General features: G+C 46.0%; 1 protein-coding gene across 4 annotated transcripts; it reads right to left on the bottom strand.

The window, feature by feature from the left end:
* Positions 1-88: 88 nt before the first annotated feature.
* Positions 89-26,573, bottom strand: GPHRB (golgi pH regulator B). 4 transcript variants are annotated; one of them, XM_090059582.1, is made up of 14 exons: positions 26,434-26,573; positions 21,992-22,051; positions 21,259-21,362; positions 18,868-18,974; positions 15,902-16,003; positions 13,486-13,606; positions 13,121-13,201; positions 7,924-8,033; positions 7,034-7,122; positions 6,181-6,273; positions 5,710-5,805; positions 1,967-2,056; positions 859-924; positions 89-751 (listed from the first exon to the last, which is right to left on the bottom strand). In XM_090059582.1, exons 1-14 carry the CDS (start codon positions 26,473-26,475, stop codon positions 545-547), a joined length of 1,368 nt encoding a protein of 455 aa, XP_089915708.1. In that variant the 5' UTR covers positions 26,476-26,573; the 3' UTR covers positions 89-544. The 4 variants fall into 4 exon arrangements, 3 of the variants coding, with proteins under 3 accessions (XP_089915708.1, XP_089915699.1, XP_089915717.1); XM_090059573.1 differs by lacking the exon at positions 26,434-26,573 and adding an exon at positions 23,868-24,038; XR_016443778.1 differs by lacking the exons at positions 89-751; positions 26,434-26,573 and adding exons at positions 3,307-3,517; positions 23,868-24,059 and having other exon boundaries at positions 892-924.
* Positions 26,574-27,951: the final 1,378 nt, after the last annotated feature.

Raw genomic sequence — 27,951 nt, 5'->3', positions numbered from 1 at the left:
TCTCCCTCCTTCTGCCAGGCAGAAACACACTCTGATCCATGCTTAGCAGAGTCTTTCGGGGTGACACAAAACAACTGACGTGCTAGTGTGAGGTATTACAAAAAAACAGATTTAATTCCACAGATTTAGACACTTGGCTCCAGAATCACCACCCTCCAAAACCAGATTAAGAATGGTTCATTTTAACATACTGTGTTTCCACAGTGCCCTTTGAAGATTTTATTCCATTCCTGATTGTAAAAGGTTTCCCCTTCAGTCAATATCTCCTGAAGTCCTATAAGGCGTCACTGTCACATGAGGGTCCTATTCCTTGACTCTCAGCTGTCCTTTACTTGTCTCTGTCTCTTCTGCATGTTCAAGCCATGACACTCACACAGGATGAGCCACAGAGCTGAAAAAAGACAATCATGGAAGTTCAACGAGCCAGTCACACTGTCTGAGCACAGAGGAGCTGCTCTTCTTTTCTCTTATACCTGTCGGTACTACAGAGCTGCAGCCAGCCAAAAGGAGAGGTACCAGAACAGTGGGTTAAACCAGTACAGCCTCAGAGTGCCATGTGCTTCTCTGGGGCCTGCTTGTGTGCCAAGTAGAGGAAGAGGATGCTGGAGAGGGCGCTAACCAGGAATATGACATCAAACCAACGGTGATAGAAGTTGAACTGCAGCTCCCCCAAGACTTCCGTAATGATAGTGCGGTACTCTAGTGGCATGCTCATTCGGATCAGGAGCACTGAAGAAACAAAGTACATCCCCTGCAAAAAAGACACAGGAAATGGGTCAGCTAAGTATTTCACAACTGGCTGCTCTTGATGAGATGGGACAACGTAGCAAAGGCTTGCTGGCTGGTCTGCATACTCACCATGATCTGTGCCAACAGCAAAACAATAACATTGGAAGACTTGCTGCTGGAGATGGCATAGAAGAACTGTAAAGAGGAAAAAAAGCAACTGGAAATAGTTTCTTGGCACTGGGCAGGTTTGTGGTCCCGCGCATCAGAATGTGGAAGGAGTACACATTCCAATCTTTCCCCATCAGTGCTAGAAACCAGCACTGAAAGAAACATATACCATGCTTCCTGGGGGGTTATACACACTTTTTAAAAGGAGCAGGACCCCACCTGCAGAACAGCCAAGTGCTGAGCATTTAAGCACATCTCACTGAACAATTTACCAATGTTGTTCAGCCAGCTTGTGTAGACTCAAGCCACTCAGAATAGATTCTAGCCCAGCCCCTCACCCCAGTCCAATTTGAAGCGTAGAATAGCTGAGCCTCCCCACTGTGTGCAGACATGATTTACCTATCACTGTACTAAAGAGTTAATTCTCTGCCAGTTCTACAGAAATGCCCTGTCATTTAGATGCAGCGATCCAGACCCTCCCTACACACCAGTCCGTAGGCTGGACCAACAAATCCCACCTGCCACATCACACTTCCTTTCTTAACATCTCCCACTCTTCTCAGAGGTAACACTAGGGATGAATGTAGACTTAACCCCTGGCAACAATTAGGGCCATAACCACTAGACGTGATTCACACAGGTAGCTGGTGGTTAAAGCTATAGCAACCAATGGACAATGTAGGAACATGCTCATGATAAAACAGACTATAAAAAACTTATTAGTTGCTAGTTAGAACCCTAACATTTCTTGCATTGCTCTGTGCAAACAGGAGGCTCTTATACCATGTTCAGGGCCTGGAATGGCTATGGATGGTTCTGTTAAGTTTTTCCATGTTATTAAGAAAAAGTTAGCCTTTGTTTCATCTCTATGAGAACTTTACCCCCCAGACCCACTCCCAGCAAGGACCAATATCCCAGTCCTTTTCAGATCCTATTTGTTCACTCCCTATATATAGATATCACAGGTCCTACAGGTCTAGAAAGTTTACAGTGTGTCCTCCTTCCCTAAGTTAGAAAAACACAGGTCTCATGGACTACAATTACATGACAAGCTTCTGGCCAGATGTACCTTTGTAAGTGTGATCAATAAGCCCCTGATGGAGGTGACAATGATTATTCCAACAAGGATAAAGGAAATGTGCTGTGACCAGAATTTTACCTGTGGCAACAAAAACAGGAAATGGTTAAATCCCTAGAGCTATCCCTGCATATAATATGCACGGGTGTACAGCCAACAAGATCTCTCAATTCTCATATCCAGGCACTTGCTGCAGTCAGATTTAGGTACTTACACGTACTCGTATCACACAAATGTACCCACCTGTACTTAACATGTGCAATTACACCTACATGGTATATGCACAGATCTAACCTACATGAATGAAGTAATTGTGAACACAAAGTGGTGCCTTACAGAAAAGTAAACACAAGAACACACACAATACGCACGTATATAAATGTGATTGCTTTGTAGACAAATGCAATATATGAGACAAGGCCACTGAAGTGATTTCATCAGTTCCCAAAAACGACATGAACCACTGCCCTCTTCTGGCTATAGCCTACAGAAGACACTGTTAATATTATGAGTGGTCTTGGTAGCATCTCTCATTAAGGTTGCCCAAAGAGTCTCAGAAACTCTATCTTGCATATGTTTCTAACTGCGCCAATCAAAGAGTTTGGGCTGATATTTTCCATTCTTGGTCCCTGTGCATGTATAGTACTGGGCTATTGGTTTCATTTTTGCTTTTAAATCTCAACCCAAAACAGTTTAGCTGTTTTCCAGTAAAGTTAGGGGAAAATGTACTATTCTACTTGTGTGAAAATAATTCTGACCATCTTTTCTTAGGAAAGCACCAGTGCCCAATTCTTTGAAGCAAGAGATATAAAATTTGGTAGCAGGAGAACTGTGCATCAAGGATGTACCTTTAGATGTCCTTGCAAAAAATCCACCTACATTTGGCCTAGCTATTAGCCTTGGGGAAGGAGGGCGGGGCACAGAAATCACAGTGCACACGTGCTGAAGCACTTCAAGACAGATGAGGTAAAGAGAATGAGCCTGGGATAAGTGGGCCTGGGCTATAAAAAGAGAAGACTGGAACAGGATGAGGCACTGCCACAGTTTTGGGGAGGAGGAGAAAAGCCTACCTCTGACAAGGACCTTCCAGAACTGACATTCCTCCTACTGAGTCTCACCAGTCAGCTGCCTACCTCAAATGGTAAATGCTCGAGTTGAGCACAGTTCTTGTGGGTATCTAAAAGATGCATTTTTTTCCTCAGTTAGCTATTTTAAAAAACCCAGGCTGCTGGAAGACAGACAGACACACACACACACACATTATTATGATGGGACAGCATTATTAAACTAGCAAAGCCAAGTGCTCAAAAGATAGAAAATGCTTGTGCAACCTTAATCCAAATCCTTTATGCACATCCACATGACACTGTCTAATTACATGAAGGCATGCTGCTTTTTGCCCAGGATTACTATCTTCTTCAGTGCCCAATAAAGAACTGCTCCAAGGATGAATCAGGGCTGTGTAATGAAGGAGGGCACTGTCTGCAGGAACCCTGCTTCCATGGCAGTATTTGGAAGGTGTGTAGCCAATGCGACAAAAGGCTGCAAGACAAAGAAGGTCTCATCTTAAGGTAGTTGAATGCTATCCCATGAGAACTAACAGGATTTCATCTCTGCCTCTGTCCTGCCAGTCAAGTTCTTTATACTGAGCTTTTTACAGATAACTGATAATTATGATTCTCATTTTCTACACGTCTGACTAGGAACCTTAGGGTCTGATCTGCAGTTCACTTGCGACTGCACTGAAGTCAGAGGAAGCTCTGTTTTCAACTGATTTGGGGCTATGTAATGCTAAGTAGACTAAAAAAAATCTGACCTGTCATCTCAGACTCATCACTTAAAATGATCACTCAAAATATTGGATGCTGTGTCTTCTCCTCCCTTTTGACACATCAGGAAACTGCCCCTTCTACAGCACCTGCTATTTAAATACTCTGCAAGCAGTTAATTTAGACTCAACAGCTCCTGTCAGGCAGGCTCATTTCACAAATGGGAAAAATGAAATGAGGAACTTGTACAATTGAACAGCAGGGCCAGAAATAAAATCCAGACTGCCTGGCTCCCAGTTCTCAGTATAAGAAAGTCCTCTCTGCCAGTTAGTGAGAGGACCTATAGAAACAACTGCATTAAGAAAGTGCGTCAGAACACTAGCATCCCAATTGACAGACTAGGGGAGAGAAGCCAGGACAAAGAAAACAGGAAGTCTGTCTCCCTGGTCCAGTAAAAGAAAATCATCAACAAATAAGACTGACTACAAACTACACTAACCAAAAAAGCACAATACAAAGGGGACGCAACACAGCATTCTTTGTCACCCCGTTTGAAGAGGTGATACTTTCCCCTGGGGAAGCAAAAGAATTGAAACCTGTTATAGAATTATGCCTGACAAAATTGAGTAACTTTGGATGGAGCACAATTTGAGACTAGTTATGGAAATAGTATGAAGACAGTCATTCAGTTAAATACAAGAGAACGGAGATACTGCACAGAATTCAAAGATTTGTAAAACAAACTAAATATGGAAGACTTTGTAACAACTTACATAAAAATGCACATGTAGGGAACAGACTGGTTGATCAGGCCTTTGGTAAAAGAATATAGCCTTTCACTTCTAGGCCTATGCTCCATTTCAAACCCAGGTAGGTGGAACAGAGTGCAGATGGTATTTTAGTCAATATGAAAAATGGTGGTGTCATCTGTTCAGTCCCTGGAGAACCACTAAGCACATCAGAAAACTGTTCCCAGTTAGTGTCTCAGCAGAGACAGTAAAGAAAAGAAGGAGGAATAGAAGCTGAACTGCCCTGCTTCCCCTATAGGCTGTCCCTCAAGGTCAAGGCTGAAATAGTTTGATGAGCAGTGTGGTGATCCACTAACTTGCATTAGACCTGTTCTGTGGGCAAATAAATGGCAGATAATCCTCATTATTAACTTTGCTAGAAACATGATTAAAAGTTGTACTCTATGCAAATGATCTGCCTACCTATCACTTATAAGACAGGCTGATGACTATGGCTAGACAGAGGGAGGTAGTTAGCCATGTTAGTCTGAAGTCAGTCAGAAGCTTTCATGAACTTGGGTTCATTTCATCAGATGCTGTAAAGATTACTCTGCTCTACACTGTTCTTTCACACCCTCTGATGAAGTGAACTTGGGTTCATGAAAACTTGTGCTCAGATATGGGCACATCTATAGGTGAGCTTTAATGCGCATTAGCCTATTTTAAGAGCATTAAAGCATAACAAAAAAACTGTGCTTTCACTAATGCATATTAAAATAAGCTAATGCACCTTTTTCTAGTACCTCACCATGGAGATACTAAATTTAATGCATCTTAACAGGAGCACATTAATGAACATGTAGATTTGCCCTATACATCTTATTTAGTTAGTCTATAAAGGTGCACATCTACCCTGCCTTCTATGGACAGAGACAGACTACATCTATTTCTAGCATGGGGACAGGTGGGAGTCAACATGTCGTAAAAGGTACTTCAATAGGAAATACATGAAGGTCACACTTTCCATCACAAAATTATGCTCATATATTAATGTACCAAAAGCAAAGTTCCCACTACTTTTCCCACCCTCAAAATTGAAAAGGGACTACGATCTGTGACCCAGAACCCCCTTGATTCCCATGCCCTCCCCTCCACTCCAACTCACTCAATAGCAGGTTATGTTGTAAGGGATAAAACAGGAATTACTAAGTGAATGAGGAATTTAAATGGCTCTCACATCAAACTGGATTCCTAGATAATTTACAGTGATCTCAATTCCTCTTGTGACTGGATCAGTCTTCCCAACTCGATCAAATACAATATTGATGGTTGCCTGAAAAAGAGAAATATGCATCACTGCAAGAGAACATGGCATACACACCACAGCTATGAGTAAGACATACATGCACATCTTTTCCTTATTTTCTGCTGTATAGGACTATCAGGGATTAAAATAAAGTTAAATGAGAACATACAAAATGCATGGGCCTTGCTGTTCTGATGCACTATAGAGTCAGATACATGCAGAGAGCTACCTCACACAGATAGCAATCCCATTTGCAGACTCCAAAAGCAGGGAACAGAAAGAAAAACTGAAAGACTACTCTCAAGATGCAGGCCCAAAGCTGTGTGCAAAGTACAATCTAGGAGAGATACAACTCTCCAGGTAAACTGTATCTAAAAACAACAAAATAAGACTTTTACATACCATGAAGATTTTCCAGACACAATAGATGGAGAAAAAGTAGCCCAGAAAATTAAAGTATTTCCCCTGGAAAGTTTTGGAGTATTCTATTCTCTCCTGGAGAGTGGGAAAAATACATAATAGTTCCATGTTCATCACAAGAAATTCTGTTCATACATTTTAAACCAGCATCAATAATACTCACGACTACCTTGTCCTTCCACAACAATTTCCATCACCCTTATGTTAATATAGAAAGCTAAACACTCATGTGAGAGAGGCCAGTAAATAGCGTCTGCTCTTTCAAATGGGAAAATTAAGGCACTGAAGGGGTAAGTGGCTTACCAAAGGTGCCACACTACTAATGGAATGACAGAGCTGGAGAGAAAACACAGGTCCTCCAGACTGACAGTTCTGATTGCCACTAAACTGTGCCCCCTTCTTAAATTACAGCATTAACTCACGTTACAAATCAGCATGAACTTCGGAAGAATCTGAGAACTCAGCCCTGAAGTACAGTGAGAGGCCAGGAGAGGCTGCACTATAGTGAAAGACCAGGCTGCAAAAGAAGTCTAGGATAGGGCTTTACAGAGGAACTGCAGGAAAGCCCCTAAGCTTCCCCCTCTTTGCTCTCCTAGCACAAGCTCAAATCACTGCCTTTTAAGGCAGGATACTGGAGCCAAGACAAATTTGAGCTGGGGGAACACTGCAATCCAATTCCCTAGGTTTGTTTGTTTGTTTTCAAGCTTTCAGCAGTTTTCAACTTGGCCCACAGAATATGAATTCAGTTCCTCCTGCCTAATTCCATTTCTCCTCTCCCAAACTGTCATCTCTGTCAGCTTGTATCTGACATCTGGATGGTTTCCCTGCTCCATACCTTTGTTGCATGCAGGTCAGCAGTTTCCAGAAAAAGCTGCCGACTCAGCTCTTCCAAAGCATCCACTTCCTGCTGGATAAGGGACAGATCTGGCAAATCATGCAAGTCAAGGGTAGGAACTCCTATAGTTTAACACACATTTCTGAGGCTCCCTCCATTGCTCTGCTCCCTGCAGAGACACAATCTTTCCTTATACCATGTGAAAAACACCTAGTATGAAACCAGTATCTGAGCGCCCTCTGCTACAGCATAGCTAGGTAATACAACTCCTTTGAAAGGGGATCTGCATTGCAAATGGAGGGACAGCCATGAAAAAATGGAACTGGGTCTCCCCCAAAAATGAACTGCTTTGTTCTTACAACATTCACACCCCCTGAACTCCCTTATGCCACTTTCCCATCTCCTCCACCTACAGGACTCCTGCTGAGGGTTACAGATTGGATCGCTTCCCTACTCCCCATCCCTCTGGCCTTCACGTGGCTACAGAACCATACCCACAGGGCTCTAAGTAAAGCTCCTTGCCTCTCCACTGAAGTATTATTAACACTGGACACTTTAAAGCCGTCTAGGTAGTTTGGCAGAAATTACTGCCTCTCTACAGCTCTAACCATTGACCAAGGTCCCTTTCTCCTTCCTCCCTGCAGGAACCCTTCCTATCCTGTTGTCATTCAACTATTTCCCCAGGCCTGCACATACCTGAGCAGGCATCTCACACTGCGCAAGCTCCCTGGGGCAGAGCATATATGGGGGCCTGTGATTTGTGAAGTGCTGTATGGTGGGTAATGCACCAGCCTCCACATCTGTTTTTTCCTATTCACATTTCCTTTCATCTCAGGAGGGCACTTTGCTGCAGCCCAACAGTCTGGCACCAGCACACAGAGGAAGGATACTCTCACTGCCTGGGGCAGATGTTGTAACACTCTTGATCATGCCCCAGAAGCCAGTGGGCTTATTGTGCACTTCCCCTCTCTGGAACATGGTCCTGTGGGCCACTGCTATCCTGAAAAGAGAGAGAATTCAAGTCCTCACTAAAGGATGCCATGAAACTCATTCATCACAGACTGATACCCCTGCTGAAGTGGAACCACCAATCCTGTTCCATAAGAGAAACCCTACACCCTACCTTGTCAACCCTACACCCTACCTTGTCAAACCAGCTGCTACTCTGTTCACTTGTCAAACAACGCATTATTTTGACCTCTCTTTAAAAATTACAAAATGGATTTAAATGCAGCTACAGAGTCACATGTGTTTTCAGCCACGTGGCCTACCAGCCTCCCTTCTCCCATAAGCTCCCCCTAATCCTGTGACTCAACTGCTTCACAATCCCAAGGAAGACCACAAGGCTTGTCACATCCTGCTCTCCCACAATACGCTTCTCTGTCATCGGACCAGCGCCCCCTCCCCAGTGCTGTCACAACTGGATGATGCATAGCAGTACTCTTTGGTACTCAGTCTTTACTGGGCTGGGTGACCAGCTTTAATGAAGCAGGCTCTCATCATGGCGATACAGAACTGGAAGCTTTGTTGCCTTCGACCACCTGCACGACCTCAAAAACTGGTTCAAATGCAAACATAGCTGCTGTGCATTATCCCTCATGTCCCCATCTATGCTGTGTTATAATCCCTACAAACGTTGTTGTCTCCAGCCTCATTGCTTCACACCTCTCTCCACTGAAACGTGCGAACTACTTATCCACCCCTAAGCCGAGACCTATTCATGGTACTGTTGATGCAACCCGCCATTCAACTGTGCTTATGGGGCCCCTTTTTGTTATCTGCAGGCAGCATAGCCACATTTGGCATCCAGCCCTCTCCAAGACCATTGATAAACAATGTAATCAAAATCACCCTTCATTCCCAACTCAAAATACTGACCTTTGTGACCCCAGCACTCCAGAGGAGGAGCAACAGCCACGGACTTCCAATAACAGAGAACTTATCGCTGTTTAATCCCTCCCAATGTATCCCCACTCCAACAAGAATAGCTTTTTTAACCTTGCTCCCCACCCCCGCAGAATCGTAGTCCCTATTTACAGCCCTATTTTATCCTTAAAGATTGCCAAACACCTTATCACCTGCACGCAAGACAGTGCTGCAGTTATTTCTAGGACAAAGTGCAGCAAACAGCCAAATAAACAACAGTAAGGACAGCAGGAGTAGATATGGCCTGAAACTGTGTCCAAATTTGGGCCCCCCCACAGACAGGATGTGGACAAATTGGAGAGCCCAGCAGAGGGCAAGGAAAATGGTTAGGGGGCTGGGGCACATGACTTATGAGGAGAGGCTGAGGGAACTGGGGTTATTTAGTCCAGAGAAGAGAAGACTGAGAGGGGATTTAAGAGCAGCCTTCAACTACCTGAAGGGGGGTCCAAAGAGGATGGAGCTGGACTGTTCTCAGTGATGGCAGATGATAGACCAAGGAGCAATGGGTCTCAAGTTCCAGCAAGGGAAGTTTAGGTTAAATATTAGGAAGAATTTTGTCAATAGGAAGGTAAAGCACTGGAACAGGTTACCCAGAGAGCTGGTGGAATATCCATCTTCAGAGGTGTTTAAGGCCTGGCTGGACAAAGCCTTGGCTGGGATGATCTAGTTGGGGATGGTCCTGCTTTGAGCAGGGGGTTGGACTAGATGACCTCCTGAGGTCCCTTCCAACCCTAATTTGCTACAATTTTATGAAATTGCATGGCACTTTTAAGAAGTACCGGTATATTTAATATGCATACACAAACCAGCCAGGAACTCAAGAATCGAAGACCTCATACTGAAGATCCCAAACAAAAATTGTATGGGGCTGAATGTATTGTCTAGATAGAAGAATGGTTGATCTGATCCTACGCAGATTTGATAATATTGTTTTAGAGAGTCTAGACATTTCAAACCCAAGGCTTCCAATACTGTGCATCTGCATATAACTGCAAAAAACTTCTACCATGCTAAGAAGCTGAGACTGGTTCAGCCTTTGCTTTACTGCACACAGGAAAATAAGCAAAATGTAGGAGAACAATTCCCATGAAAAAACTAGTGGGAAAACTATTTTCAATGCTTCTCTACCACTGAGGAGGAAGAGGCTGGGTATGAGTGCTGCTAAGAGAGGAAAAACAGGAAATGTCATGTCTAGCAAAAGGAAAAATAAATCACTTCCCACCACCACATCGCCTGATAAGCCTGAGGGGCCATCAGGAAGACTTGGGTTTCCACCAATAATTCTGAAAGGTGGCAATCAAGCAGCTGACAGGATTGTAATGGTAGCCATACAAAGAAAAACATCACTCATTTCTTTCCCACTTCTGTAAATCTGAGTGCAGTGTTGATGGGCAGAAGTCTGCAGTTGAAGCTCTACCTTTATCTGCACATTTGTGTCCAAGTGATCCAATGCTTTTGTCAGGGAAAAACAAAACTTGAGCTCCCAAGATAGCTTTCCAAATTGCTAAGAGTCTGCAGCATTTTACATGAAAGGATATAGTTGAATGCAATCCCCAGGTGTTTAACACATAATAGATGCCATTTCTTAATAGCATGGGAAACATGCTAAACCCTCTGGGTGCTGTTTGGCTACTGGAAGATAGGCAAGACCTGGCAGATTCAAGTCCCAATGATTCCCATACCTTAATCCTAACTACATGCCCCTCAGAGACCTGAGGTGACTTACACTGTAGGTCACAACAAACCACTGAGCACTATAACCCACAGACTTCACTTCTGTAGTGTGCAGACAGCTAGCAACCATCTTATAAAACTGTGGGCCCCTACGAAGTCACCTTGGGCTTGAAAGAGTCCCTCACTGCTTACTACTTGCTATATCATTTTGCTCATTAGCTAAGACTTTAAACTTGTCTTTCTCCTACCCACTTTGGCATGTAAAATCTAAATAAGTATCTGAAGGGGAACAATTAAAGAAGATACATAAACTAAAAGTTGTCCTACAGCAGACGTGTTATGGCATCCATGCACCCGGAGCCATATTCAGGGGTTTGCTTCCATCTCTTTGCTGTGTAATACTAGTGCCAAATAGCACTAGAGGGCTACAGATCATACTGCAGATCAAGTCCTTGATGATCTACAGTGAGAATACAGCCAAGCCTACACTATAAACTGTTGCTGGCATAGTAGGGCTGGTCAGGGCTGCAAGGAGGTATAATCTGTGAGCTGCAAAACTGTGCCAGACAAAACCCTTGGTGGAGATACAGATATATCATGCTTCTGCTCTTGTAGCCTAATTGTGCTCAGAGGGCATGGAACAAGCTATGCCAACAAAAGCAGTCTTGTCAATTTAAGCTGTAGTCACACTAGGAGTACTCTTGTCAGTGCAGTAAACTTTGCTGGTTATACCAGCAGAGCTTTCCAGACTGAGACCTGGCCCCAGACAATAGTAAAACTTTCCCTACACTGGCCTGTCAACATGCCGCAACTTTGGCCAGGAAACAAAACATCTAGAGGACAGAAGAGAGCTCAGTATCAAAGGAGCAGTTACACGGTTGAAACTGCTAATGAAAGGTCCAGTTGTAGTGGTTTTAGAGGATACAGATGCTCGGTCATTAGACAACAGGCTGAAGCTAACCATGTATTTCATGCAAGCCAAACTGCAAAATAGCAGCAATTTATTCAGTGCCACTTCAGAGGAAACAGAGACTGTTTAGGGCATAAACCTCCATGACAGAACAAAACAGATCATGCTATCAGGCCACTGAACCAATGCAACAATGAAATAAACATTTCCAACCTGGTAAGGTCAATTGTTTCAAGAACTCTCAGTCAGTTATACAACTACTTCCAACGCTTCATAGAAGCGCACAACAGTAGAGCTGGAAGGGATCCCGTGATGCACCTCAGGAGGAACAACCGGCACCATACCTACAGGTTAGGGAACTCCCCTCTTGTCAGCACGGAGGTGGAAAGGGATCTGGGGGTCATCACTGACTCCAAGATGAACATGGACTGGCAGTGTGGAGAGGCAGTAAGGAAGGCCAACCGCACCTCGGCATGCATCCACAGATGCATCTTGAGCAGGTCCAAGGAGGTGATCCTCCCCCTCTATGCGGCACTGGTCAGGCCACAGCTGAAGTATTGCGTCCAGTTCTGGGCGCCACACTTCAAGAGGGATGTCGACAGCATGGAGAGGGTCCAGAGGAGGGCCACTTGCATGATCAGGGGACAGCAGGGCAGACCCTATGAGGAGAGGCTACGGGACCTGAACCTGTTCAGCCTCCACAAGAGAAAGCTGAGGGGAGATCTTGTGGCCTGTTATAAACTAGTCAGGGGGGATCAGCAGGCACTGGGGGAGTCCCTGTTCCCCCGAGCACCGCCAGGAGTGACCAGGAATAATGGTCACAAGCTGGCAGAGGGTAGGTTTAGGTTAGATATCAGGAGGCGCTACTTCATAGTCAGGGCGGCTAGGGTCTGGAACCAACTTCCAAGAGAAGTGGTACAGACTTCTACCCTGGGGGTGTTTAAGAGGAGGTTAGATGAACATCTTGCTGGGGTCATTTGACCCCAGTACTCTTTCCTGCCATGGCAGGGGGTCGGACTTGATGACCTGCTCAGGTCCCTTCCGACCCTAGAAACTATCTAGTCCAGCCCCCTGCTCAAGGTAGGGTCAACCTGGACAAAACCATCTTAGTCAAGTGTCTGTCCAACCTATTCTTGAAAATTTCCAGAGATGAAGAGTCCACAGCTTCCCTAGGTAACCTGTTCCAATGCTTGACCACCCTCATAGTCAGAAAGTTCCTCCTCATCTCTATCCTAACATTCCTCTGCTGCAGTTTGAAGCCATAGATCCAAGTCCTCTGCCCCATGGCCCCAGAGAAAAGTCTATCTCCATCCACTTTGTAATTGCCCTTCTTTGTACTTGAAGATTATTATTAAACGCCCCCCGGCTCCACTAAGTTTTCTCTTCCCCAGACTAAACAGCCCTAGTTCTTTCAGCCTTTCCTCATAAGTCATGTTTCCCAGGCCTCTAATCATTTTTGTTGCTGACCAGGAATGTACGTCAGACAGCTAAAAGCTTGATGGCACCAAGTTGATTTTATCTGCACAAGATGTAAACCTGTGAGCTAAAACATCTTTCCTCTGCAGCATTCTCCTCACCTCTTTTTTTTGCTGATGATCATATCCATGGTTTGAAGAAGACGGCGCTCCAGTGCAAGAATATCTGCATCTGTAACATTCCTGCAAGAGGCATGCAGCACTCCATTAGCCATGGTAGTTTATTCCAGGGAGAATGGGAAGGATGCAGAGAATTAATTGGGAGAAACAAACAGGATCTGAAAGACCCATGCAAGCAGAGCACATACCTGTGATGGAAGGGGTCCTGCAGTGCACTAGGAGAGCTAAGGGCAGTGTGCTTGAGTGGCTAGGGAAAGGAAAGGCACCAAGGCCAAGCCTAAAGGGGAACCTGAAGGGCAAATCTCAAGAAGGAAAGTACAGAAAAAATTCCATGAGGCTGCTCTTACCTGAGAAAATAGGACATGTAAGTGTACGGACAGTTGACAGCACCAAACCCCGACAGCAGAGCCATGAGTGTCACTCCAATTACGCCCACCCGGCTGATGAGCTGCTCTATGGACAGGATCCCTGAGAGAGAGGAGACAATATCAGTAACCATCTGCTTTTCCTGTCCTGTTCAAGACATCAGTGTCCTCACAATGGAACATGCTCATTCACTCAATTACTTATCAGAGCTAATGGCCTTCACAGTCCAGGTGCTGAAGGCAATTAGAAGCAAGTGCAGGCAGCAGATGGGGAAGGAAGGAAAGGAATGAAACTCAGGGAGGCATGTGAACTCTAAGGCTTAAAAACCAGTCAGGAAACCTGAGCTAAGAAGGGACCCCCAGAAGACTGGGAAGGGGCTCCCCCACTGCCCTTCTGGCCCACAGTGGGGTCTCAGCAGTGCTCTTTGGTCTTATTACATTTCCTGTCCGATACGTCCCTTATACAAAACCCACTGCCACAACTAGCACACACAGCACCAGTGCAGTTACTCTCAGCAAAGGCACCATAAACTAACTAAACCATAGAAAGGGATTTGTGTTCTTGAGGTCTCCACCAAAATACAACCAGGGCTGTCCTGGGTTTTAGTGCAGTGGTTCTCATCTAGGGTGCTGCAAGCTCCTTCCCAGGGTGTTGCAATGCCCTAGAACTACCCTGTTATGTCCAGAAGCAATCCCTTCATATCCTATGTAACACACCCTTGCAGGACAGTAGGGTTGTGGCATGAGAGAAGCAGTGTATGCTGCTGCTACGTCTATCCATATAGGGAATGAACAAAAGTTATTGGCCTGCTATCAAAGTGGCATTTTGCATTAGCATTAAATTCATACTACAAAGTGTGTCTTCAGTGTAATAAAGCATTAAGTAGGGCTTGCATTACAACTAGGGTTGCTACCATACCAAGGACAGATGTCCTGATTAAGTTACATTTGCCCTTTCCTGTCCTCCATTCAGCCCAAGCTTTCCTGGGACCCTGTGCCATGCACATCTAAATGCAAGTGACTCTTCTGGGGTGTAGAACCAAATATAGAGCAGCTGCCACACAGCCTATTTGGAGTTTATGTGAGTGTGAAGCTGAGGTGGCTGAGAGCCAGACCACATTTCATGCTTCAGGGAAGGGGAATAAATGATAAAACAAGGCCGAGAGGCTTAACAAAAGGAGACTGGGACCACAGAGTCATGCACAGCTACACAGAAGTTTACACCAGCTACAAGCTGGACAACAGCACGCTGGCTTCCTGCCTGACGTGCTAGCAGGTACCAGCATTTAAAATGCACAGGCTGTTTCAATGACATTTAAAGCAGGGTTTCTAAGTCTTTGTGGCTTCCCTCTCTTGTAATCAGGGGGAGATTGCAGAAAGTGCTCATTTTATAAAGTGAGCATGGCAGCAATAGGAGTTTTAATGAGAAATGAATGTAAATGTACAAAATGTGCTAATTCAGCAGGGGGCGCTCTTCTCTCGGGAATCTCTCAAGCCAAGAGGCCCCTGGCATGGAAAGGGCACCATGCTGCCAGAAGCGTGCCCATGTAAGAAATGTAAAAAATAATGAGGTACCAGACACCTGCAGATGACAAAGGTTGTCTGGCACTTTGCACAAAGTTAAAGAGGATTAGCCCCAGGACTCTGGCCAAATCCCACCAGGGTAGTTAATCTGCCAGCTCAAGAACTCTCTGCAGCTTCTGATGGATACTCAGCACTCTCCTCCAGCCTCTCTAGCTGTGTGCAGTGTTGTTCTGTTACTAATCCCCTGTTGTATTCCATCCCAGGGGAGGGAGGAAACACTTCATTGATGAGTGAACTTTCAGTGGTGATAACTGCTCAGAAGAATAAAAATGCTTGGGAATTAAAAATAACATCTGTCAATAGTCAAGGCATCAGACAAGCCTGTAAATTTCTCCCTTCTTATTTCCAATCTGAGAAGACCCACACAGGAAAGATTGATCAATTAAGCCTTTAAATCCTGATTCTGCAGTTACCTCAATGCACAGAATTCTCTGCAGTTTCAAGGGGAGCTGGAGAATAACGTGATAGCACAGAACAAATTTCAGGAATTTGGTTCAGACTGGTCAACTGGAGTCACTGATTCTGTCATTTTCCGCTCCTCTTTGGGTTTCCTTTAAGTAATACTTTTCAAAAGAGTGAAAGTAGGGGTCCCCTTGGATCAGATTCAGCTGTCTGAGTTCTGGAAAATACCCCCACACCCTTCCAGTGCCTTAAAAACTGGAAGAAATACGTTAAGTTCTTCTGGATTCCAGATCCCCCTTCCTCCCTCTACTGAAACCGGTTCAGTTCACAAGGCTGGCATGAGCCAGATAGCGTAAACAAGGAAGCAGTATATCCACCAAGGAGGCGAAAGCAGCATGTGCATGAAGCTCACCGTGTTTCGGACTGAGGATAGGAAATGGATCTCCCAGTTTCCAGAAGAAATACATGAATGTCAACCAAACGAGACAAGCAAAGAACAGCCTCTTTCTGTGCACTGAGAAAAAGGGGAGAGAAGGAAAAAAAAAAGCAACCATTATTAAGAAGTTTCCCTGCCTAAGCTTCATTCAGGGCAGTCAAATCACTACATTGGTCCCAAACTATTGCATACAAGTGGTCAAAAGTGGAGCCACCTAACCCAGATACTTCTAGGGCTTTAAGTTCTAAGAACCCTGGCTAATTCCAAAGGGCTTATCACCTACCAGACATGGCATGCAGTAAGGCACTAGCAGAAGGGGCTGTTCCACGGGGAATGTAAAACCCACACCCTAGGACGTCACATGCTACTACAGGGCATGAGGAGAAGCAATGTCCCCACTCAGTTTTCTAACCAGTGCAGAGAAAGAGCAAAGCCCCAGTTCTACCTTCCAATCACTTCTCCCTAGGGACAGGACAACAGCATGCTAAAAGGGAGTGGGCCATATACCTGAGGGAACTAAAGGAATGCAGCAATAGCCCTCTGCTGCAGAGGCTGGGATGCCAGGACAGAGGGTTCAAGGACCCCAACCCTATTTATAAACTCATATGGAAAACCAGGAAAGAAATGTGACAACCAGCAGGATCGCTGCATGCCTGTATGTGACCAAACACGTACGACTGTACAGAATACTTGTCTTGAGTGCTAACCATCACAAGTGTTCTGCTAATTAAAAATAATACTTTTAAATAAAGATAATTTCCCCCTAAGAATTAAGCAATCTAGCTTGTATGAGACAGTAGGTAGAGGGAATACTCAAGCCCATCAGTGAGGAAGGCGGTGTAGAAATCCTAGCACCATTACAACTGACAATTCCAAAGAAATATGACAAGGAATGCAAGGAATTAATTGAGCAGATCAAAATTCAGAAGGTAAAGAGGACATGAAGGGAGATGGAAGACAGGAGAGGTAAAATAAGAAAACACAGAAAGGAAGCATTAAGGACGGTACAAACACCAATTGTGTTGTAAGGGTGCAGCCAGCAAAGAGTGGTGCTCGCTAAAAACTAACCAATCTCAAGGATTTCTATGGTGGAAAGGAAGGAAAATGATATCGGTCCTGAGAAGTGAGACTAAGGCTGCATAGACAAATACAAATAACCTGGAAGAATTCTCCTAGGTTTGATCTCCTGGTATAGAAACTTACCCAGGAGCACATGTATAGACATTTGAATGCTGAGGCCTGAAGACTAAAGAGCTTGCAGTGCTGACATTGTGCAGCCCTATGCACACATTTCAGCATGCACCGCATGCTCCTCTTGTCTGCTTGGTGACAGACTGGAGCAGTGAAGGAGCAGCAGAGTCCAGTGAGCAACACTGTCTACCGGGGCTTTATGCAGGGGGTTTTCCTGAGGACTATGTTGTCTTCGGGAGAAGCCACAGCATGTACAGGTATTTGCACTCCCAAAAGATGAAACTCTCCTGAGAGAGCAAGTTTATTTATCTCTGATTATGCCCAAGTTAGGTTTCTCTTGGAGCAGCCATTGCTACTCTGGGCAAAAAAAAAATCTGAGCATCTGTACGCTTGTGATTTCTCCAGGGACAGCAGTGGCTCTCCCAAGAGAAACCAAATGTCTGTATGAAGCCCAAGTCAACACACAACAGACAATGCCCCCTGCCAGGGATTTCATATTTGTCCCTAGTCAGTATATTTAATAGGCTACTTCTACCCTCAAGCTGCAATATAATGGATAGCAATCAGCAGCAACTAGGGCTGGGGAAGAATGAGCATACGGAAAAGGAACCAGATAACAAGAGGCATCAGCCTGAGGCCTCATCTGGACATGGTGGGAAAAAAAAGGCAACAACTAGTTTACTAGGCTTCTGTGTCTCATTTGTTGTCCCACTTTGGGCTCTAAGGGTTTATGGTTTACTTCAAACAGTTGTAAAATCCTAATAAGGCTATCACCAGGCACCAGATATCTCTAAGTTACCTCTAAGAGAAAGGGAAGGAACATGAAGAAAAACAACATATGGAAGAGAAGAATAATCTCCCAACCTCCTTACAAAGGGTTTGCAAATCCACAGGGGATGTCAAGACTTGAATTTGGTGCGCTCTCTCTACTAGTCAGACTTAGAAAGAAAACTAAAAATCTAGCAAATGAACAGAGGAGGAAAGAACAGGAAATGTGGTTAGGAGGGGAAAAAGAAAGGATTTATAGTTTGGGTGCAGTAGAAATAATTGGAAGAGCAGTGGCTAAAATCAAGCAGGGAGCAATAAATAATTACAGTAAAATCCCTATTACCCAGCACAAGTGGGGAACGGAAGGTGCCGGTAATCTAAAAATGCCAGTTACCTGAAGCACAGGGGTTTCTGGCTGGACGCAGAGCCAGGAAGTGTGGGGGGTGGTGGTGGCCAGACATGGAGTACAGAGATGGCAGCAGCTGAATGCAGAGCAGCGGCAGCTGCAGAGTGCACTGCGGAGCAGCACTCAGTGTAGCAGAGCAGTGGCAGCACAGGGTAGCCCACACAGAAGATGCAAGTTTCCCACACCCCCCTCAGTGTCCAGCTGGTGGAGCAGAAGGGGGGGGGGGCAGTGGCCGTACACTGTGGCAGTAGCCACCACATGCAAGCTTTCTCCTGCGTCCAGCCGGCCAGAAATTCCAGTTAACAGAGTATTCCAGCTAGTTAAATGCCAGATAACAGGGATTTTACTGTAGCTCTTATGAAAAGGGCTGGAATTTACTAAGCTTGGATATATATTTATTTATATTTTATTTCTATAAGAAATACACTGCAATATGCTGGATGCCCTGAGGATCTTCATAGAGACAGGCAAAGAGGAGTTCCCCAGACAGGAACACTGTCAGAGCAGGAGAGGGTAATATCTTTCAAAGTCTGCCCACAAACTGTGCAAGCTTGCCATCATGAGACTGCATACTCACAAAGTCGGATATTGCTCACAACAAAATACCCAATGTAAAAAGGCACCATGAAGACCAGGAGGAGCAAAATCACATAGAGATTCAGTTTCCAGTGAAAATACCGGGAGCTGAAAGGAACAAAAAGATTACTCAGTGCCTACTTGAAATGCAAAGGACTCCTCTTAAAGTTAAGATACAGCACCAGCTACCCCTTGTGACTAAGCCATGCAGCTGAATAATACTGGCTTAAGACAATGGTTTTCAGCCTGCCTAAGTGCAGTACCCTCCACAACTTCTTGAATTTGGCAGCACCCCTGGTTGAAAACCACTTTTGAGATGCCTCTGCTTATCTCAGTGGTTCTCAACAGGGTATTACCTCATGCTCCTTACCTATATTAGGGTTTTATGATAAACCTAAAGCGGGAAAGAGCAGAGATAACTCATGACTTTTGTGTTCTGGGAAAAATTCCTCATGCCGCTGAGGTCTGTGTTTGGGAGGAAGGAGCGTGGTCTTATCTGCTGCCCCAGGTGTGCCAACATCCAGCTCCTCTGGCTGTGCAATGCAAATGGCAGCTCCAACACAGCAAGACACCTCTGAATGGGCAGTGCAAAGAGCTGCAGCCAGAGCGCATGTTCTTACCACAGTCTTTCCCAGTCTGACCCTGCATGCTCCTCCCAGGAACAGAGGGGTGCATGTTACCACATGACCAGTGCTCTCTGATTCCAGGAAGAGCTTGGGGGCTTAGACTGGAAGAACTGCAGGAAGAGCAGCAGCTACTTCTTGATCTGCCTCTGTAGCAAGATTATCCTGGCTGTGGCAGCACCCATGTTGCAACACCCCGGAAGGAGCTTGCAGTACGCTGGTTGAGAACCCCTGGACTAAAACCCAGGACAGCCCTGGCTATATCTTGCTGGAGACCTCAAGAACACAAATCCCTTCCTATGTACCTAAATGAAGGAGAGCAACAGGCTTTCGAATCACATACCGTGCCCATAATGGCAACACCATTAACTCCAGAATGCACTTAATTGTGCAAGAAGGCAAAATTAGAGCCAAGCAAATACTTGCTTTCTGGTTCACCAACTGAAACAAAAAAAGAATCAGGAAAAAATATGCAGGTTGACCCAAACCTAAATTTGATGCTATGCTGACCAAATATTCATTTTCAGATGGGCTGTTTTTTCTAATTAAATATAGATGCATTTTAAAAAGTTTAAATTACATTCTAAGTTTTGTTCGTTCCCCCCCAACTCCCTTTGCAGAAATTATATACCTAGTTCCCCATATATTCATTGTTTTGGTTGACCTAAAATTGTGGGGTTTGATGCATAAATTGTTTGACTGAAAAATTTCACCTAGCTTTAGGCAAAATGTCTTTGCATTTACTGTTGAACCAAAGTACAAGCACTAGTAAGAACATCTGTCATTTTTCTTCTGGGTATTGAAACTGTAGATGCGCTTGTATATACTGATGTCTCCGTGTATGATTCACAATAAAGAGAATAGTCCTTCTGATACGAGTGGCAGCAAATCTATAGGTTAATAATTCATTATGTGAAGTAACATTGCCTTTCATCAGGTTTGAATGTGCTGCCTTAAAATTTCTCGGAGTACTCTCTTCTCAGTAAGTAAGAATAAAAAGTTAAATAGGAGCACTGGAGTAAACTATTTTTCTCTATTTTGTGTCTTCTTGGATTCTTTTCTGAGGTAAACCTAATGGAAGGTTCTCTTTATATGGAAGACTTGCTTCATCTAAAAAGCTTAAAAGCATGAAGGGAAATCAAAGTACCATTGATTTATAGAATACAATCATCTTATTGCAGTATAATTTTTGCTCCTTTGTTAACTTAACATCTTATCACTGCATAAACCATCATGATGTATAGAGCAGCTCCTCCTCCTTGTAGTAGCCCTCTTATTTGTCATATTGCAGGGTTCTGTGGGTGTTTCAGTATTGTGTCTTGTAGGTAGATGTGAGCATTTAAATTGGAAATTCTGGGGATTTCTTGGGTAAACTATTAATTGAAAAAGAGGGGGACAGGACCCAGTGGCTCAGGAGACCCCTTCCAGACTAATTTTCTTATGTTCCAACTGTCGCTTTAGCTGTTAACATTAACATCATTTAACATAACCTGAATTAATCCTCAAAATACTCCATAAGGAACAGTGCAAATATTAACCCTATTTTACAGACAGAGAAACTAAGGCAGGGAGGTAAAAGACTTGCCCTCAAGACCCAGAGTTTGCCAGGAGCAGAGATCACATAGGAACCAGGTAGTTTTTGCCTTCCAAACCGGTCCTTTCCTTGAGAAGCAATAATTAACTCAAAACTAGTTCCAGAGCCCCTAGAGAACCCAGCACTGGCTATGTCCATATTTAGGAAGACTTGCCATGACAGCTCTCACACTCACCTGCTATTGAGCACCCCCAAGATCTCAAAGATGATGAGCTCAAACATGGTACAGGAGAAGGCAAAGGTCACAGAAAAGACCACCTGCACAACATACTGCCGTACCTGCAATGGAGCAAACAGGATACAAGAGTTACTTCCATCCTCATAAGCTGCTGTCCATGTACGTATCAGACACAAAACATGAGGTGCCTTAGTCAGCAGAGTCTATGATGTGGGGTGCTTTCCCTTACCAAAATCGAAGATCAACCAGCAGCTGTTAGGAACTAGAAGCCTACATCCATGTCATACAAGAGCTGACTGCAGCGTAATATAGAGGGCTGTTTATGGGGAACACATACTCCAGCATGCAGCAAAGATAAACTTGGATAAACATGGAGCACTGCTTGCAGTCTCAGCTGGCCCCATTTCTGCACTAGAGCAGTGGGAGGCAACTATAAAATTCTGCAGGTCTGCATTAGGCCTGCCCTCCAGTCATCCCTAGCCTACACAGTTCTCTCTTGTATCACCACAAGTTTTCCCTCTTGTCTGAACAGACCTTTCAGACCACAAATGAGGAGGAAAAATGTTCCTTTTAAATAACTGGAAAGTATAACTGTAAAAGCAAAAAAAAGACTGAAAACTCAAAGGAAGGGGAAGTGCCTGAAAGTACCTTTTACTCATTTGATTCAAAGGCAACAGCATCACTTTGCCATATGCCAAATGACTGTTTGAATGAAAGGCCCCCTCCTCACCTCATAGTCCTTGAAGAGCTGACGCATGAAGAACAGCCACCCAAATCCAAAGAAGAGCACCTACAAAGAGATGCAAATGAGTTGGCATTAGGAAGCAGTGTGCAAAATGGGAAGCCCAAACGCTTCTGGGGCACACCACATCTGTAAAAGAAAAAGAAAAGGGAAAAAGCACAGAAAGAACAGAGCTTGTTCTCAAAGCAGTTTCTCCAGGGAGGTCCAAGATGACATTACTATGGAAAGAATGAGAGGATAAAGTGAGATGAAAAGCAGCTGACAGCATATGCTGCCTTACTTCACTCCTAATAATGCAAGACAGCAAGGTTAAGTAGGCAATATACTACATCAGTTACGGGATATAATCTTTCCCCATTCCAAACCAACACAGTTCCACCTGCAGAACTGGTAACATAGTTCCTTCCACATTTCAGGGCTGGATCCCAGCATCCCAAGGACTCCTCGAAATCAGTCTTTCCTTCTGAATCTGAAAAAACTGGTCCCACATTAGTGCCAGGCAATGCCTTGAACATGCCTAGCATTTGCAAACCTTGCAGTCACAGGGGCCATGAAACTGCTTAGTTGCCATCAATTTCAGAGTTTCTAACAGACATCCCAAGATTTCACTCCCTGTATCCAAGATTTTGGTCCCCTTAGCCTTAATGCACTTCCTCAAAATGCTTTAGCAAGAGCAACTAAGTTAAATGCATTTAAGGTGAAAAGTGGTTTTGAAGGTAAAAAAGGGCGTTCCAGAAGAGTCATGGCAAAACAAGCAAAAGCAAGTCCTTAAGAAAGTTACAAGGGAAAAACTAGACCCACAGGGTAAGCCAATAACATTTTGTCTCAGAAAACACCCATCACCAGTGATTCAAAATCCTTTAAAAATAAACCTTAGCACAGCCTCAAGTACCCTTACAGGAAGCAGATCAAGTATCATACCAATTTTAGAGATAAGCAAATTCAGAGAAACTGAGTTAAGGTGACTTAGCTAAAAAAATTAGTTTCAGAAATTTTGTAACAATAAGGAGGCCTGACCCCAGTTCCTACTTTATCCAGAGACCTACAGCCACCTCCCAGAAACTATCAAACTAAAAAAAAAGGAAGAATACAAGTTAAGAGACACTAAATAAAAACAGAGCATAGAAATTTCTTTTAAAAACAATGCTTTGATGTGAGAAATGAGGCAAGAAATCAATGGAGGTAAGAGAGGATAGCACCAATTGTGTCATTCTGAGAGCATGTGAAAAGGTGAGCATTCTGGACACAAGATGTAGAAGGACGTGAACTTTAGGGACGAACACAGAGGAAACTAAAGCAGTAGAAACATAGCCATGGCGAGGACAATTTCTCTCACTACTCTGGATATAGAAGGATGAGATTTACAGACAGGAAGATCAAGCCCAAAATCTGGGTTAAGGAAGATCAAACAGTTTTGCCTTGGGGAGGAAAAAAAAAAAGCAAAAAGTCTGAATGATGACAGGAATGATAGCAGCCAGAGAAACTGGGGAAGGGAGCAATTCAAAAGCAATTGATAGCAAAAGGGTAAAAATGGCAACACTTATGACCACCAGATTTAGGTTCAGGCCATTCGTCAAGAAAGCACAATGAGGGAGTGCGATCTGCATAAAATGATTCCAACTCTAAGGCTAGTAAAGAGCAGCTGAAGGAAACAAGAGCTATAAACTAGAAGTGCAAGTCTGTCATCTGACAGAAAAGATTAGTATTAATTTAATATCCCCAAAACTGCAGACACACAAGAGGACATACAATCCAAGGAGGTTACAATATAAAAGACCACAAGCAACTCTGACAAATCAAGGATGGGAAGAAAGGCAAGAGTAATAATTTGGCAGAAAGACACAGAGTAATTTAATTAACCAACCTGATGCCCCTGAAGATGATGGGAAGACACAAAGCCTCCAGCACAAACGAAGAGAAGGAAGTAATGATGAAAGGAGGAGCTGTCCAACTGGTGGTCTGTGGGCCACATCTTCGCTATTGCCACTGGAGTTTTGGCCTCCTGCTTCCACCCTTGGGGTGCGGCAGCACAGCAAGGAAAAGGAAGTCTGTAGGTGGGCAACTCAGGGGACCCCAGGGACCCTATGCAATGTAGCACTGGGTCACTGACATGGTACTGCAGGGTCATGCCTGCCACACAGTGCAGTGGAGGCACAGTGTGGTGCAAAGGCACTCACTACACAGCACTGCACAGCTTATGGCCTGACCAACATACAGCCCCCAACCACTCCAAGGTTGGACAGTCCTGATGCAAGGCATGCAATCAGAAAACAAATGGCAGGGAGATACTTCCTCCAGAGTAGGTGATCAATATGAGAAGTGAGGCTGAATTCAAAAAGCAGAGAATACCAACTCATCAGAGGCAAAGAACGGGGGGGTGCCCACACAAAAGCCTGACTCGGTGCCATGACGCAGTCCAAAGGCAGCCAGACAGCCATCAGGGAGACCACACTCCAGAAGGTGGCCGGGGCGGAAGGAAGCCTGTTGAATCCAAGGCCCCTGGCACATGTTATACTTTGAGTCACTGAGCAGGAGGGCTGGAACAGACCTCCAGAGGCCATTTAGTCCAACCCCCCTGTGTGCAGCGGGATCATCCTTATCCAACCCATCCCGGATAAATCCATCATCAAAACTCTACATTTGCCTATTGCCAACCTGGTCTACCAGCAGATTGTGTCTTAAGTGGTTACCTGGCCATTTGTTCATGCAACACAATCAAAACAAGGAAAGAAAGACACAAAACAGAACAAGGAATAAGCCACAAGGTTATTCCCCAAATTAGGGGGAAGACCTTTGCACCTGGTTCCTATCACACCGTTAACTGCACGTGTGGCCAGGGGGCACCTGCAGAGGGGGCTCCCAGCCACAGGGGCCTAGAACCATGAAGCAGTAAGAACAGGGGGTCACAGTCACAAAGCGGTCAGGCTGGGAGGCATCTCCGGAGGTCATCTAGTGCAGCAGTTCTCAACCTTCTTTGTACCAGGACCCATTTGTAAACATCAATGGCCAGTCCCCACCCAGTAAGTAGTTTAAGTAGAAAACAGCCCCCTGGCCCTGCCTGTGCCCCTCACTCCCAACCTGCTGCCCCCTGCCCTCAGTCCCACTGTGCATGGGGCCATGGGTGGGTGTGTGGGAGATGAGGGGCACCAAGCAGCCCTTTGCAGGCTGGAGCTCTGGCAGCTGGCAAGGGAAAACCAGCAGTTTCCCACATTTTTCTCCTTTAAAGGACAATCCATTTTTAAAGTTTGCTCATGACCCTTTCATATACTCTTGCAACCTGCTGTTGGGTCATGACCCATGGGGCTAAGAAACATTGCTGTAGTCCAACCCCCTGCCCAAGGCAGGATCAGCCCTACCCAAACCATCCCATACAACCACCAGATAAACCAAGGCTAAGCAACCCCTGGCATGGGTGCCAGAGTGTCGCACGTGACTGCATTTTGCTTGGCACATGCACCTTGGGGCAGATGGCAGGGAAGGGGCAGGGGCTGCACTGCCACAACAAGGATTGAGCCCCTTGAGCTCCCACACCATCTGCCCTGACACAATAAAACACCTTACAAGCCAAGTTTGCAGGTGTTTTTGGCTGTCTGTCCAAAAACATTGCCGACCCCTACTCTAAACTCTGCGTTGCCCATCAGCAATCCCTGGCACCTGAGGATGACCGCCTTCTACATCGGTCTTACCTGGAGGTTGAAAAGCTGTACATAACCTCTATGCTAAACAAAACCAAACCCTGCCACAGAACCTGACCCTGCAGCAGGTCAAGGGCCGCCAGCGTCCCGCTTGTACACAACACAGCAGGAGAGGGAAGGCAGGCAGGCTCCTGCAGAGGCAGAAGCACCCTCCCTCTGCCCATGCTTCCTGCCGTGCAGGGAAGGGCACAAGCAGCACCCTACAGCCATGACTGGGTGCAGAACCACTGCTGCCTTTCTTGGGTGGGAAGTGCTCGTGCTTTGGACTGGAAATGGCACTGCCAGTATCACAGCTCTAGGGAAGGCCTGGGAGCAAGGGCCAGTGAGTCAGACCTGACCGCTGATTTTGGATCGCAAGAATATACAACAGGGTCCTGACCAAACTTTAAAAGGGAGAAAAACGTGGGAAACCACAGCTTTCCCCTTGCCAGCAGCCACAGCGCCGGCCTGCAAGGGGCTGCTTAGGGCCCCCTACCCCACACACTGGGGGACAGGGAGCACTGGGTCAGGAGTGAAAGGCACTAGGTTGGGACTGGCCGTCGATGCTTCCAAATGGATCCTGGTCCAAAAAGGCTGCTAGTTAGTGACTAATTAGTACTAAGGACTAATTAGAGGCGAAGGCTGCCCTCCCCAGGCGCCACCAGTCCGGGTCTCCCCAGTTCCCGCGCTCCCCCCATTTCCCCGCCGCCGCTCCAAGCCCCGCCCCGCCAGCCGGGGAGGGAGAAGGGGGCGCACCTGCGACGTGACCATAATGCCGGAGTCCACGAGGAAGCTCATGGCGGCGCTGTGGGGGGAGGGGAGGGGGGGGGAGGGCGGCGGCAACGGCGGCGGCTATTCTCCAAGCGCGGCCCACCCCCTCCCCTGAGCCGCGGACACTTCCGGGTGGGCCCAGTGACGCGATAGCCCCGCCCACCGAGCTGGGACGCGGCGCTGCAGGGAGAGCGCGGGCGTGGCCAGCGGTCAGGGGGCGTGGCGATTGGGTGCAGGCCAGGGGCAGGGGGTGGGACTAGATCGCGGGGGCGGGGGCGGGGCCAGAGAGAGGGGGCCGGGCGAGGCAGGGGCTAGAGCCTGGGGGCTCTCAAGGGACTGCGGAACCTGTGGTGGGGGAAGGGAGCGGGCCCCTCAGTGCGCACCCGCCCCCGCCACGGGAGCTGCAGAGGGCTGCTGGGACCCCCGGTTCAGGTGCTCCGCAGGCCGTGGCCCCTCTAACCCTGCGGGTAAAGGACGCACCACACGTTGGTGGCAGGAGGCGCGAAGGTGGGATCCACCATCGGATCCTACTGCCCCTTATTGCGGCCGTCACGCCGCCGGGCTCAGCCACCACAAGCAAGGAGCAAGCTCGGGCCCGGGGAGAGGTCACAGCTAGGCTGCCCACTCGGACAGACCCTATTCCGGGAGACTTTTTTTTTCTGTATGTGATGCAATGTCATTAATTTCATTTTCTTAAAATATCCTATTAACATCTCGCAGATGGCTTTCAGTAGTCGGGGAGATGGATGCCGATTCCAGTAGACTCCCGGCCAATCCAGGAGGATGGCAGCCCTGGTCACAGCACGTGGTGGACCCCTGTGGCTATGAGCTTTGTGGGCAGCTGGGGCTCTCACCTGCCAGGGAGCAGCAGTGTGCACTGATGTTAATCAGTGTGCCATTAATGGTGTGATAAGAACAAGCCACAAAGTGCCCCTTATTGCATTTTTGTGCAATAACTTTGTGGCTTAGTCCTTGTTTTATCATTGATTGCTTTAATGCATGCCCGGGTCACAATTTAAGACCTGATTAACTGGTGAATCGTGCCATAAGTGTAATGTGTGGAAGGGGCCTAGGAAGGTGCATCTCTACCCTGGCTTCAAACTAACTTGGCTAACTATCTCTCATCTAAACATGCCAGTGCTGGGTCCTGGCTAGTGGCCGCCTGTGCAAGGCTGGTGGGGCACATGGTGCTGACCCCACATTATTTCTCCTTCCTTAGTTGTGCTGTATCAGATTGACCCCACATCAAGCACTCCCCTAGCGTCATCTCTCCAGGCAGGTACTTGCTTCAGTAGCCAGTGAGGGAATGAGAAGACCAGCAGTCTGCAATATGGGACCTGGGACTGAAACGTGGGCACTGGAAACATGAGTGGAGACAACAGCTCTGCCAACGCATGACCCAAGCTCTATAAAGCCCTAGAAGCGCTAGTGTCAAGGTTAAGAGTCCTGGCACCAAAATGTCCCCCCTGTCTACACAGCTCCTGCTCTTTGATTGCATTGTGG

The sequence above is a fragment of the Crocodylus siamensis genome, chromosome 1, assembly GCF_052110815.1.
Source record: "Crocodylus siamensis isolate JL-2025a chromosome 1, ASM5211081v1, whole genome shotgun sequence".
Classification (NCBI taxonomy): domain Eukaryota; kingdom Metazoa; phylum Chordata; order Crocodylia; family Crocodylidae; genus Crocodylus; species Crocodylus siamensis.
Note: the sequence above shows the minus strand (reverse complement) of the source record. Positions and strands in the feature narration are given on the sequence as shown.